At 32.3% G+C, this 16,032-nt stretch overlaps 1 protein-coding gene across 1 annotated transcript in view; it reads right to left on the bottom strand.

Moving 5' to 3' along the window:
- The window catches only part of LOC147066125 (putative neural-cadherin 2), a 192,794-nt gene extending 177,122 nt beyond the window's left edge, over positions 1 to 15,672 (bottom strand). The window contains exon 1 of the mRNA XM_085956147.1: positions 15,461 to 15,672. Coding sequence (XP_085812273.1) covers positions 15,461 to 15,518 — 58 coding nt within the window. The 5' untranslated portion in view covers positions 15,519 to 15,672. The remainder of the gene's footprint in view (positions 1 to 15,460) is intronic.
- Between the last annotated feature and the right edge of the window lie 360 nt (positions 15,673 to 16,032).

Here is a 16,032-nt window from a genome sequence, read left to right as displayed (position 1 = left end):
GATTACATCGTATTACATAATATATCTATATCGTTAATTTCGCTGATATGTTTGTTTTTCAACATACGAATTGCTTGAATATAATATAGACAATTATTGGCTATATGGCTATTATAGCCATAATTATTTCTAAACTATTCGCTCAATCAATCTCAAAAATAATATGTGATTGCAGAAATGTAGTAATCCACAAATCACTACTCTAAGGTGGCATTTAAAGTATACACAGTGACATTATAATATGTTACATGGAATATTACATAAGCACACGATGTTGCCAAAATTTCAATTATGTCATATAGGGATATTATGTTAGTGAAAAGAGTCTAGTTTTGTTATATTGTTAGTGGCTTAGCTATTTAGTGTGGTAATGTGGAATGTTTCTATAGCAATTTCTTTTTTTGTGAAAATTCGACAAAAAAAACCATCAGATCGTATTATCGCTGACATTTTCAATTTCTTTTTCTATAAGGCTTACATTCGCGTTCGCCTTTTGTCCTGCCCTATGTCTCTACTATTTCTGCCTCTTTTGCCGCAGCCTTGACGCGTACATCTCGAAAAGATTTTTTTTTATATATTTTCTTGAAAGTGTATAAATAGGACTAAAGTTGAATATTCCGACACTTCCATACACTCAATTTCGTGAACACATGAATAGTCAATATTTTTTTACATTCGAATCTTGTTTGTATTTATAGGTCAAAGATGTCTCTATTGTGCGTTTTGTTTGTGTTGTGAAACTTTCTATGAATAAAATTTAACTGCGAGATAAAAATATATATTCATCGTACAAAAGGGGCAATGCTCATTTTTGTATTATTATACTCCACCAGTATTCGTCTTAAAAAATTCAGTTTTTTCATAGTTCGGTGATATTCAGGTATGTTTATGCCATATATAAAATAAGTAAAAAGTTTCTTCAATATTTTTTCAGGAGTTTTATTGTCCCCATGAAAAATAGCTCTACTGCGTTATTATAACTAGTAATGACATTACTGGTATAACAACTTTCTGAACAATAAAATTAGCTATGTAAATATTTTTAACATAATATATTATGATATAATATTATTTATTCTGCACGGTAGTTTAAGCACGAAATATATATATTATTAATGCCCTCTACAGTTAGACCGCGAAACATTGAATTGCTTATAATGAGAGCTATATAACTATTTGTAGAAATTAATAGTTGTCTCAGATTGAAAAAAAATGGTAAGACGTTATATAATTTTAACAAAATATGCAATCTAATATTTACATATTATAAACAATACAAACATATTTATACCCCTCCAAACCAACCCGCCCCGCACCATACTCGGTTTTAATCGAGCGTATCACAACGCCCTACGTTTGGATATGAAGCATCAGCAGTTTTTTACGCCTGGGTATATCTCAGGAGCAGATGCCTAAACTGAGATCGCCACGCTCTCAAGTTAGCTTTGACTGAGTTTACTGAAAGACGTTATTCATATTATAAATAGATTACAGCATTACACTTTAAGTTAAGCAATAATTATTTAACACTATCATCTGAACTCGCAATTTAGTGCCACGACCTGATTATAGATGGCCTTGGCATATTTTTAGTTACATTCGACCACTGATTTTTTTTTATATACCTCACGCTCCTATTATGTTATATTTCGTTTATAAAATATAATATATATATATATATAAACATATTAACATGCTATTCATACAAATTTTATATTAATCACTTACGCCATAGACAAGTCACAAAATATTCGCATATTTAAGGTGGGTCGCGAATTTGAATCCCGTATCTAGAGAATTCACATTTTTTTTTATAAATCGTGTTTAACCCAACACGTGGGTGTGTGTCGACTGAATGCTCAACAGCCATTCCATAATTTAAAATATGCATAAGAGACTGTTAGCATATTATGTTCGAAGTAAAAACAAATGATCACAGCGCGGCTTAAACGTCGGCCTATAGTCTCGTCGGTCCCAGGTTCGAATTCTGGGTCTGGAAAGTACCTACACATATTGTTTTTCAATTTATGTGGAGTCAGAGTATGGACCTAATAGGTTGAGCATGTGGCTGATATCCGTTTCACGTAAAAACAAAACCTGTTGATACAAACCTATTATCTTATTAAGATCGGACATAGTCGGTAAAAAATAATATTATGAAACCTCTTTGGACGGCAGCCATTTTCCATACTAGATTTTAGTGAAGATGATTGTGAATTTTAGACAATTTTTCTCCTACCTAACATAAATAGTATAATATAACATAATTACAAGATAAAAAGAACTTTTTATATGCAAAGTTTTTAAATTTTCTGTTGAATCATATAAACTTGACTTGACTTGACTTGACTAGCTTAAACGATCAAAAAATTTGTACTTGATAGAAATAATACTGAAATGTCATTTTGATATTCATATTGATTTCCATAGTAACGCACGTATATATTAATAATTTTGTTGCTAGAACCACCCCCTTAGCAATCAATAATAGTCTTTTACTTTTTACAGATTTTTCTGAAATAACTTTCCATACAAAACAGAATTAACTGAAAATGAATTCAATTCTGCTTAAAGATGGCTAAAAGTATTTAAAAAATGCATTGGCATCGTGTTCTGATATATTCTAAAAGTTTCAAATGTCTAGCTAGTCGGAAAGTTAGTTAAAAATCGATTGCAAGATTTGTACCGGATAAACAACCACCAGACAAATAAGAATATGACCTAATAAAAAAATAATACTGTCGGTATACTTTTTATAAGGATATTGCTAAAACTCACCATTTACACCTCTCGCCACTGTAAATAAAAGGCTTGAGTCTGTAAGAAATGGAGATAAATTTACTAAGACATTAATTTGACATCATTGCTGTAACAGCAGCGATTTTAAATCTGAAAAACAAACGCGAAGACTCTACTAAGCATCTTTAATTAATAGTATTGTCCTACAAAAAAGCTTTCTGTTTTAAACGGAAAGCTATTTTTATTTCTCCTGAAGGATGAGAAAGTATTAAAGAATTCTAGTGAAAATTCACAAAAAAAATCTTACGCCGTCCTTTACAACATCGTGTTTAAATAAAATTATTCATTCTCTGCCTTCCCACGACAAGGGTTTGTTGCCTCACCTCTTACAAGACGGAAAAAGATGTAACCGTATTTTCTTTCACGGTAGGAATCCCGTAAAAGTAGACTTGGATTCTAGAAAACACATTTTCTTTAAACCTCAACAGGATTAACCTAAAACTCAAGGCAAAATGGTAGAAACTGAAAGGAAAAAGCACTCTGATTTTTATTAATTAATACTGTTTACATAAAAAAATACCGAAAGGAAAACATTCCATTGGTCACAAAATTTCCGCTGAAAACTTTTGTAGAGATTTGCTTACAATATTTTGAAGGTCAAAAAGAAACATTCCTTATTCCATTTTGTAAATGGTCAGATAATAGGATTTTTGCGAGTTGAGTATAAAATATGTATTTTTTATATATCCGGTCCCTATTCAGTTTTTTTTAATATGCACTTTTATAATATTTATAGTAATATTATGTCAAAAATTAATTATGTTAAAATCGGGAAGACAAGGAATAGCTCCCCTATATGAATATATCAAATCAAGAAAACTTAAGAAAAACACTGAAACGCGGGTTTTATGTGGCGTTAAATGCCTGTAGGTGTAGAATAATCTCCAGTCATAAAGTTCCAACGAAGAAAGGGTTGTTAACTTTTAATTAATTGTACATTTATATATTATTAAATAAAATACATAACACTATGTAGTACATGATTTTACGGAGACTTTGACTTTGACTCACTGTCATATTACCTCCTCTCACCTGAAATAGGATTCACCGATCAGGCCTTTACTCCAATTGTGTTAAAGAACTTTACAATTTTGCCAAGATCTTCAGTCTTACCCACCGCTACGGCACCTTTCAATTCGTCGACATTCTCAAAGATATCCGCAATTCGCAGCTGTATTCTGTGTCATTCATATTTAAGGCATTGTACTGCTATATGTACAATGTCCTCCAAAACATTATATTCATCGCAGAACTGCTATGGGGATGGTAGAATGGACCACTATGTAGTTTTTATTCCATATAATTTAATTAGAAACGGTTTCGTCCGCTTCAATAAGATGTTCTTAATGAAAATTCAAACTGTTTATAATAACTTCCAACGTTGTTATTTTTCTTCACTTATATAATATATAAATTATACAGAATAATACGTTCTGTTATATATAATATGTTTACGTTAGTGAAATGGTGTAAAGGAAGTGGAAAAAGCTTGGAGCTGACAGAAAAATGGAAACATTTCTTAGAAAGCCGGCCAACAGCTAAAGTAGGTTACAATGTCAATATTTTTTCTACCTTTATATTTTTTTCTAAAACAATATTTTTTCTGGCATAGTTTGTTTAGTAATATTATACCGGAAAAATAATTCATTCTTGTGATTATATCACTAAAATTCTCTTATAACGTAAATTACGTTACACCAGGATCATATGGGCATCCACAGAGAAGAAACTGTTTTATTAGATTTTTTTACGAGAAATGAATGTTAGCCACTTGCTCAATCTATTTGATATGTACCTACTCTGGGTCCAAACACACAATAAAGTAACAAAACAAAAACAAAATTTTTGATAAACTAGATTCTTTGACTAGCTCTTAATTATCTTTTTAAATTACACACTCGAGAAAAAGGACCGCTTATTGGAACGCCGTTGGTTTATTTCTATATACTTTAACTTATATTACTAAATTATATAATGGTTTCTCGTTGTTTTTATTTTTAAAGTACCAACTGTCACTGACGTTTAATAGTTTGTTTACGTAAGGAATTGCAAATGGCAGACAATAATATATTCGCTGCCTAGGCAACAGAACAATTCTAAACTATAATATTATTATACGGTATAATCGTCACAATTGCAGTATCATACTGTGGTGTAAAGGTAGTGCGTTCGGCTGATAACCGAACAATCGGTGGTTCAAATCCAATCGAGTGCGTTTTTTTATGTGTGAAAAAATAAATTATGTGTTACATGTCACACGCCAAAAATACACTCTGATCTGATTTTCCAAACGCGCCAAAAGAAGTATAGCTTCAATAATACTTTCCAGACCCGGAAGTTTAACCCGAGATATCTCATTACAAGCCAATACATTACCGCTCAGCCATCGTCAGCAACATAAATACTTTATATTAATAATATATTTACTTACTGTGCATTTTTATTGTAAGCTCCTATTTTTATCAGGGTTGTTTTAACGTAAATTCTTTATCTATACCTATTACAAAAAAATGTAAGCTTCACAGTAAAAGAATATCTGCCTAATGGTTTCCGTAAAATCTTCCCCTAAGACGAGAAAATCTAAAAGCATCATGATTTCATCACTGTATTGTTCTTTTCCATTATGAATTGAGTGTACTCATTCTTAGTTTTATTGACATGGTGAATGAAAATTAATATTTTCGAACGAAATTCTAAGAAATTTTAGCAATATTTATTTACCATTGAGTTATTTTTTTTAAATAAACCCTAAATCTTTTATTCAAAATATTTTTGGATTGTCTATATTGACATAATCCTATAAGTTTTAAGTTTTACTTAATCAATGAATCAATGAAATTATACAAAAATGTCTATAATTTGAAACACATGAAAAAATATTATAGTACAGTAGAGATAGTTTTAATGTTGGTGATATAACCAAAATAGTTATCGATTATTAAATTAAAATTGTAAAATTTAACAATAACAGTATTGAATTGTAGCAAAATTAAATTGTAAAAACTTAATGGTCTCAATGCATAGTCAATATATAATAAATTTCGGTTTTTTATGAATGCGTAGTTAAAGAATTGACTCAAAGATTTAAGTATAAAATTTGTACAGAACTCATTTATGATAAAATCCAACTTGAGACACATTGGCTTGTATTTACATAAACATCGTTTTAATGACTAATATTGTTTTTCCATTAAATATATACGGATATAAAGTATGCAATGTACTGTTTTTGTGAATGCTCTGCACACCAGATGCACCTAGCGGAAAAAATCCTTGCTTGCAATTTGAATTAATTTATTGATAATTTACGTTTTTTTTATTAATATATATATTTTTTTGAATTCAAAGGTTAACATGCAATTGCATGCTGATGCATCGAAACTATTTTTGAATAATTCTTAATTTTAAAAGATAAGTATCAATTTTTCAAAAAAAAAATAATGGGTATAATTTTAAATCTTTTCGTGTATATCAAAGCTAATTTTGGTGTGGTCACGATATTGAAGATCGACTTGATATAAATAAAAAGGATTTCAAGTAATAATTCGCTTTTTTACTATAGCTTGGTATTCTTCTGTTTGGTGCTTCTTGTATGCGGAGCATTCACCCTAATATATACAAAACTAACGATGGTATAAAACCTATGGCATTCTTAATTTCGTATACATTTTTATTCGGGAGAGGTGATTTTTGGGAGACTCATAAATGTATTTGATTGATAGAAATGATTAATCAAATCCTTTTTGTAAACCATCGATTCTTTCAGAGAGGACAGAATTATTGATTGTTAGATATTTATCATGGCGTGACCCTTTTGTTATGGGAAAACAAACCGCGATGCGATTGAATGGGAGTGAAAAGAAATACAAACAAACAATTGTTGGTTTATGCCTCAAAGCTGTTGTCTCGAAATCGGTTAGCGTTAGAGAGCTTTTATTTGTTCTAGAGGTTACATTCCAAAGCTTCCGTAAGACACGCAACCAGGAAAATGTGCACGTGATTTCCACAAATAAAATTTCTTCCGGCAAAAATAACACCACTTAGTAGAAGAGTAAATTTTCGGCCAAAATCTTCAGATTTTTTTATATGGATACCGAAGAAAGCTATAATATCGCTAATAATATTAATATGCTAATACATTGTTTTTCTATAAACATACCAAGAAAAAAATGGACTAAGTAATAAAGAATTCAAAACACAAACTTATTAAGTAATTAAGGGGAAACATCAGTGAAAAGCAAAATATTGCACGGTAGCATAAATAATGTACAAAATATTATGCGTAATATGATAATATACATTATTAGATATAATAATATGTAGCTTGGTCTAATTGATAATTTTAGTGATATTTAAATTATAATATTATTTGAAATGTAAAATAGTTTTTTGATCGTGTATGTATTAAACGTATATTTTAAAGTATTTTTTACGTCTTATCAGAACACTGTTTCTTTTAGATTTATAAATCCATCAAAAATGAACAATATTGTAAATTAGTTTCATAAAGATCAGTTTGTCGGTATATACTCAAAAAATATTAAATCCATGTATTTTCCCTTCATCATCCGCCACGCCTTCACACTTTTTTTGCGTATATCATGCCCCAAAGAACGAGGAGTGCCCTTCAAAGTTGTTCCGGGCGTTTCTCAGAAACAGCTTCCCAAAATACTTGTAGTAAATAGCGCGCACTAAGGTGTGAAGGTTGTATAGTTTGAATATTCCTAATAACGTTGTTTGACAGTGTCAGCTTTATTATGGTCAAAGACGAAGGCTCCTTGAAAATGTTAGAAGTCAAAATTATCAATTGCCAACTTAACATTGAGATGTTTATCGCTCAGCCAAATATCAAAGCATTTTTGTGTATCTAAACATTTATGAGAGAATATAACCTACATGTTTAGTATACATTATAATACCATAATATGGTTAAAGCTAACATGTTATTATGTTCCTACTCATAATATGTATCTTTTGTTTTATTTTTTATAATAATTAATTTTATATAAATATATAACAAGGTACATGAGCCCAATTTCAAACTTCATAGCTTAATAATAATAAAAAAGTGTGAAAATTTATCAATTTCATAAAACATTTACAAATTATAATTTTAAGATAAATCGTTTTAATGAGTTCTTGCGCTAACAACTTATTTTTATGGTTTGTTTCCTAAAATTTAATGAGCAAATCGAGCCGACTCTCTGTTAGACGATGTTAGGTCAAAGGTCAAAATGTGTACAATCTAATATTGTTTCTATCAAGTATATTATGAGAATAGACATTACGGGAAACGTGGAATAATCATCATGGTTACTCCATATCGACGCATATGTATACGTAACAGAAACTCGGTGAACAGAACCAAACGAAAACTCAATACCAGTGAAAAATTTCAAGATACTTCACTGTGAATGCTAATGTACTTAATATTAGAATGAATATACATACATACTTAATATCCTTTTCTTATTATCCCCAGATATAATTTTCATATGACCATATAATATAATATAACTGTCTCGACGACAAAAGTGTTTACCTCACTCGAAAGCGACCAATATATTAATTGTATTTAAATCGGCCTACATCTATCTCGGGAAATATGTCATATTTATAGAAATATACTATGACACAAATTCTCGCAGAATTTAGCTGTATGGAACAAATTCAGTATCTTCAAAATTGATATCATATTTAAAGCTTAATTTGTGTGATAACTAATCCATTTGAAACTTGGACCATTAATGTAAAAAAATAAAGAAAAATATTTAGGGTATCTCAACGTGGAATTTAAAATGTCAGGTATCATGCAGAAAAACTACAAAAAACAATGAATAATGAAGCAAACAAAAGTAGGTGTCTAAGCAATTGCAGTCCGTAAAGCTGATTTCATGGTAATGCACTAAACATCGCTCGGAAAATAGATTTCAACTGGATGCGTGGCACTAAACAACCACAGTGTATCCTTAAAACTCACTAGATCTAAAAATAAATTAGTCAAAAGAGCGTGATAGTGTAGAACATGTAGCCAAAAAGAGTGGAAGAAGTTATGAGGACGCCTTCATCCAACAGAGGATCAACCACGGCTATTGATATATAAAATACATCATTCCATGAACACTAATGTGGGTATTTTTTCAGACAAGGTTATTAAAGACATCTGATAAATATGGCACCGCGACAAAACCACCTGGGCATTGCCGCCCAGACATTACCGGCAAACCAAATCCGCCTGTACCGATGCTCGTCCAATATGCCTGGACAAATCCGCCTAGAGAAAACCACCCGCAAAAAATACAAAAATGTATAAAACAAGTGCTTTTAATTTACATACTTACGAACATCTGTGTAATTCAAGATTTCATCCGTTGTAGCTGTTAGTAGAGTAATAACTTAAAATCATCAGCTTTTAACACTTAGTACTAAAAAGAAAAAACGTTGCCGATAATACGTGTTATTTCATATCAGTATATTAGTTGTTGGAACAATTTAGACAAGAACAGGATCACGTTGAAAAACCTTTCCCTTACCATGGTAAAAAAATTACGCCCGTTCCCATGCCGTCCACTCAGTGGACCGCTAGAAATTTGGCATTTTAAGGCATTTTAAAAGCTAATTGATTGCTTCAAAAGGTAAAGTATGTTTTTAAATACTATTTAGTCATCGTTTAACATGTTATTCTGTGTATATCACATGCAATTATCTTATAATCGTGTATAATAATCGGACATCAATAAATGTACGTCATAACCAAACCACGGTGTGTCTCGATCTGTTTTAAATGGAACAACGAACACACGCTGTCATTTCACGGAGAGTGGGGATGGCTAATTCATCCGAAGCGGACGAGGGTGTTGTAAGGTAGAATAACACTTGTGCAGGCGTTCGTTATTACGTTCGCCACATAAAATAATAGATACCTAGCATATTATGAAATAATATTGGCTTCGATATATTTTAATGAACACATTAAGTTTTATTGCTTACATTTTGTCCAATATATAGTGGACAAAAACATATATCTAAATATATATCAAACTCAAAATTTTATGAAAACCTTTTTAGGGCTTCTGAAACTAGGCGCTTCACTTGAAGAGTTAAAAAATACCAACAACATGACGTGTAATAATAATATGTATTTTATATTTAACGAAAAGAGAAGTATGAATGAAAAAGTGTGCACAAAATTGTAGGATTGCCCAAAGCGTACCGAAACTATTATGGTTTTATTTCGGCCTGGGTTTATCTGATTTTTAAAAACTATATAACACCATATTATGTAAATTATTGTAGTATTAGTTCAATAAAAACAAATAGGTACGTATGACTCACAATGCACTATTTATGTCGGATCTTAACAGTCTACCTCCACACTTCACCACTGAGAAATAATATAATAGTATATTATTATGTATATACCTACATCAGATTGAGTATGATAATATTTATTTATATAATAATATTATTTGGTAAGTACTTATGAAATTAGAATGATTCAGTAATCTTAATATGAATTTCTTGTACCTACATACAATCCACCGATATTATGGACATATTATTATATATAGTTAATAATAATATATAATATTATAACACAATATCATGTAAACACAACAGGTTCACTATGATTATTTATTTACATATTAGGTATGTAAGTAGGTACCTACTTTATAATTTTATTATTGGTACTTGTAAAATTAAAAAATAAAAATGCTGCAAACACTATAAAATATTTTTTGCAACTGTGTGTCTACTTCATAAACCAAAGAAACTCCACGTGTACTACCTAGTTGCACTTAAATTGCATTTGCTGACTCATTATTATTTTCGGATGAAAGCTATTATTAGTGATTTACGACGACAATACAATTTATTACGGTTCAACCATGGACCAACAAAATAATGTCTCATTTATAATCTTTTATAATTAAAAAAACTAATATAGGTAGGTATTAGTAATATCGTCAAAAAAAGGATATTTTAGAATATCGTATTAACCGCACCGCACCACAATTTACAAAGCTACAGTTAACTATAGATACAAATATATTATTATTGATGCTAGTCATTAGAACATACCTACATTTTCTGTAGCTGTCTGATTTCAATGCAGGGTATTTATTTAAACGGGTTTAATATTTGGGTTTGAATACAACATTTGAATGGGTAGGTACATCAATATTATGAAATTTATCGCATTGTATTATTTTCCTAAAATTCTAAAACAGAATGAAATAATATTACCCTTGCCAATATTTAACATACTGCATTGCCTAATATGATAATAGTATAAACATGTAGAACATGTGAATACGCCACGCCACATGCTGTGCTGTTTTTATTTAGCCCGCTCGAGAATTTTTTTCAATTGCCTATGTCCCACAAACTAATGTAATCTTTACAAACCTTGTAGCAAGGGTCTGTATTCTAAATCCGGGAAAAAATGTTTTATGACTTGACTAGACAATGGTCAATAGCATTGGATCCTTTTCGTTAATTGTTTATGAATAAACGCCACATGTAGCGAAGTTAACACGGTAAAATGAACACTAATAACATTGCGTTAAGGGTTGCTTTGGCGTTTATCGTCAGATGTATTTGAACAATGTATACTTCAAGGTTCGATATATTATGGGAGGCTATAACTGATTGCATTATTCACAGAATTATGTTGAACAAAGACATACATTTCTATCTCTGACTAACAAATGACATTTTAAAATAGTGTCTCATGTTTACATTACTATTATGCGCGTTTCTCTAACGTATATCTTTCTAGATAGCCCTATCACTGTCTTATCAAAATATTGATTAGACTTTCGAAAAATGATTAATTTTACATATAAAACATTCAATTCAACCACCTATATATTTTTCTTTTTATGCCTAAATATTTTATCTACAAATAGCTAAAAGTAGACGTTTATATACATAATAATAAGTGGGGTATCTATGATTTAAGGTCATTTCTAAACTGCGAGACCATCGTGGCAACGGGAGTGTTAAAATAGAAAGAAACAGGTTAGGTTTCAGAAGACCAATAATTGCGTAAAAGTGTAAATAAGTCCAATTAAATGAAAGACTGCAAGATTGAATGCCTTTGTATGGTAGTATTTCTAATTTAGAATATTCAAGAAGATTAACACACAATATAAAAATTTCATTTTAAATAATTTTTATTATTTTATGTATTCATCATCATCATCATCATCAGCCTGAATCTATCCACTGCTGGATGAAGGCCTCTTCAAGTTGCTTCCACTTCTCTCGGTCCTGTGCATTGCGTTGCCACGTACTTCCGCAGAACTTTATCATTTCATCGATCCAGCGGCCTCTAGGTCTACCTTGTGGACGTTTTGTACTTCTTGGATACCACTGGATGACTAGATTTGTCCAACGATTGTCTCTTCTTCGAGCTATGTGTCCAGCCCATCTCCATTTAAGGCTTTTAATAAACTCTATTACATCGCAAACCCTTGTCTGCTTCCTTATCCACTCATTCCTCTTTTTGTCCTTTCGCGTTATGCCCAGCATGCACCTCTCCATACCACGTTGTGCTACTCTAAGTTTCTGGATCTCTCTTTTACTTAGGGTCCATGTTTCACACGCATATGTCATCACGGGAAGCACACACTGGTTGAACACTTTGCGCTTTAGGCACAGTGGAAGGTCACTTTTGAAGACATTATTCAGGCGGCCAAAAGCACTCCAGCCTAGCTTTACTCTGCGAACAATTTCATCAAATATACATCCATCTATAGATACTTGTTGTCCCAGATAGATGTAGCTTTTCACCTGTTCGAGCTGAGTGCCATTGATGAGGATCTCTTTTTGGCCTGCAAAGCAGTTGAACATGACTTTCGTCTTTGTTACATTTATTTTCAAACCTACTTTGTTGCTTACTTCAGCGAGTTCCTGCATTCTGCTTTGGAGGTCTTCTGAGTCTTGCGAGAAAATTACTATGTCATCGGCAAAGCGCAGATGACTCAGGTATTCTCCATTTATGGGGATCCCTTTGTCATTCCAGTCAAGTTGCCTGAATAAGTCTTCAAGGGTAGCTGTAAATAGTTTAGGTGAGATTGTATCACCTTGTCGGACTCCTTTGCTGATAGGAAATCTGCGCGATGGTTTATGGAGATTTACAGATGCTGTTGCGCTACTGTATATATTATTGAAAATATTTATATAGCGTCCAGGGATTCCTTGTTTTCTGAGTGCGTCGAGTATTGAACATTTCTTTATCGAATCAAACGCCTTCTCATAGTCTATAAAACCCATGCATAGTGGCAGTTTGTATTCCTGGTACCGCTCTATGATTTCTCTGACGACTTGGATATGGTCCATAGTGCTGTATCCTCCTCTAAATCCGGCTTGTTCTCTCGGTTGGTTCTCGTCTAGTACATTTTGCAGACGGTTTGAGAGAATTTTTGTGAACGTCTTGTAGAGAATAGGGAGTAGACTTATTGGACGATAATTTGCTAGGTCTTCTCTGTCACCTTTTTTGTGAAGAATGACAATGCTGGCATTTTTCCATACCTCTGGGACATCCTCTTTGCATATGCAGGCTGTGAACAATTGTGCAAGTACTTCATTTGCATCCTTTCCTGCTTTTTTGAGGATATCTATCGTTAAACCGTCTTCCCCGGGGGCTTTCCCACTTTTCATGTAATTTAAAGCATGGGTTACTTCCCAGGATGTAATTTCGGGAGTATGGTCTTCCGAATTTCCATTTCTCTGAATATCTAAGTCTATAGTCGTATTGTCAGTGTCATCACTGTAGAGATCGCTGTAGAACTCTTCAACTCGGCTTAACAAGTGTTCCCAATTTCTGACGATAGAACCATCTTTTGCTTTTAGTGCTGTGATTTGACGTTTTCCTATCGACAAGCATTGCTTGTTTTTGTTTAAACTTCTGCCTGCTTTCACAATTGCTTGTATGAGGTTTACATTGAATTTACGAAGGTCTTCTCTAATCTTCCTTCGGAGGGTTTTGCAAAGTGATGAAAACTCCATATCGTTTTGCGCCTGTCTATCGCTCTTGGTTTTCCTTCTCTGCTCCATAAGATTCAATGTTGCCTTCGAAAGCTTGGTGGAAGGTGTAACTTCTGAGCTTTTTACGCCTGTTTTTTCTGCACATTGTAGAATAATATTCGTTATATCCTCCGCGTTGGATAGGGAAACGGTTTCGTTCTCATCTAAGAAAGCCGATAGTGCATTTTTGAGTTCATTTTGGAATTCAGTATTGTTCTGCAGGTATACGCGAGCATTTGACTTCTTCTGCAGTTTGGATCTTTCTGATTTGACGTTCAATCTTATCTTACATCTCACCATCCGGTGATCACTGCCGGTGTTAAACTGATTGATCACCTTACAGTTTAAAAATGTATATTTTCTGTCAGTGAGGATGTAATCGATTTCGCTGGTCCTTCCTGTCGGGCTTCTCCACGTCCATTTACGTGTAGGTTTATGTTGAAAAAAGGAATTCATGATGTGAAGATTGTTGGTTTCAGCAAACTCCACAAGCATGTCCCCTCTACCATCCCTTGAGCCATGTCCGAAATGTCCGACCGCTACGTCATCTCTTTGGTATGATCCAATACGTGCATTGAAATCTCCCATTATGATGTTGAAGTGGCATTTACTTTTATTTTTCAAGGATGTTATTTCCTCGTAAAACTCTTCCACTTTTTCATCAGGATAGCTCTGTGTCGGAGCATATACTTGCAAAATCTGAATGCGGTACCTAGCATTGATTTTAAGTATCACGCTTGCGACCCTGTCAGAAATGCAGTTGAACTCGACTATGCGGTCCCTCCAGGCTTTGTTGACAACAAATCCATCACCGCTCGTGCGTCCTTCATCGGTTCCTTTGGAGTACAGCACATGTAAAAATAAAAATTGTCTCATTTCTAAATTGTTTTGTCTGCAATGTCTGGGCGGCAATGTCTGGGCGGCAATGTCTAAGCGGTTTTGGTTAGGACGGTTTTGTCGGGACCCCGATAAATATCTGTAATAATCGCCTTTATTGCAATATTGGTAAGAGTTTACTAAACTTTAAGTGCATACAAAATGTATTTTTATAATGACATCTGACTTTGGGCTACACTCACGTTGAATAGAAAAAAAATAATGATGTATGTAAAATTAACTTTAATTACAAAGAATTATAGTACTCATATTGTATCTAATCACTTTTATCTGTTAATTATGAAATAATAAATTAATATAACTCTGCTAGACATGATCTATCATGGTGTTATTTTATTTTTTAAATAATCCGGCTGATAATAATGACAATCACACAACTACAAACATTCTGTAAACTAGGTTAGTATGTTTGTATCTATTTTTAATATAAGTAAGGTTTATTTCATAAAGGCATTCCAATGTAAAGACGCATTCTAGAAATAAATATATTTCATGTCTGAATAAAGTTTCGGTGATATCACTTGAAATATTTCCCTCTAAAAGTGTATCGTCTATCACGAAGGTACGACACGAGTAGGCTTGATAGTGTAGTACTTAAGTAAGCAATATTTTATCCTAAAATTTGTAAAGCTGTAATGAAAATATTTAATTATTTATATAAAGTACCAGAGTGGCGGCCCCGATGGGCTTACAACATTTTCTATTAGAAGTAAAAATAAATCTTTCTTACCTATAATGAGCCTTAGTAAGCTTGCCACGAGCAGGTTGAGGTCTACAGAATGACCCATTGCGACAGTATCACGTGCACACTAATGTTGTTTTCTTGCCAGCACTTCTCCCTTGCATTTCATATTTACGCAAACAAGATAAAAATTCAACGTGACTTTTTAAAACTGCTAATATTTGCAAGTCCTTTTGAATCACACTTCGTAGAAAGTTTCAGTCACTATATATTAGTGAATTTCATTTTGATGAATGCATCTTGCATTATTTAATATTAATTACACAATTGTTTTTAATGAGTTTTTCTTAAAACCAATCGCCGTGTTTATCTTCCTTGATCCTGTAAAAATAAAAATAAGTAATATTAGTAAATTTATTATATAGTCAAAACCATTTTTTTTTTAATACAGGAAATGAAGTATAAAACTTATTTGTAGATATTTTTTTTAAAGCCTCATAATATATTTTAATTTAAGTAATACTACACAAGGGTATTCAAATACTCTCTTTCTGACTCATTTGGACGTCGCATACAGCACCGCCTGTTATTTATTGAAATTAAGACAGGAGAATGTTACA

This window comes from Rhyacophila brunnea, unplaced genomic scaffold (genome assembly GCF_057557595.1).
Source record: "Rhyacophila brunnea isolate RB1 unplaced genomic scaffold, BYU_Rbru_1.0 scaffold_5, whole genome shotgun sequence".
Lineage (NCBI taxonomy): Eukaryota > Metazoa > Arthropoda > Insecta > Trichoptera > Rhyacophilidae > Rhyacophila > Rhyacophila brunnea.
This window is presented reverse-complemented; position numbering and strand designations above follow the sequence as displayed.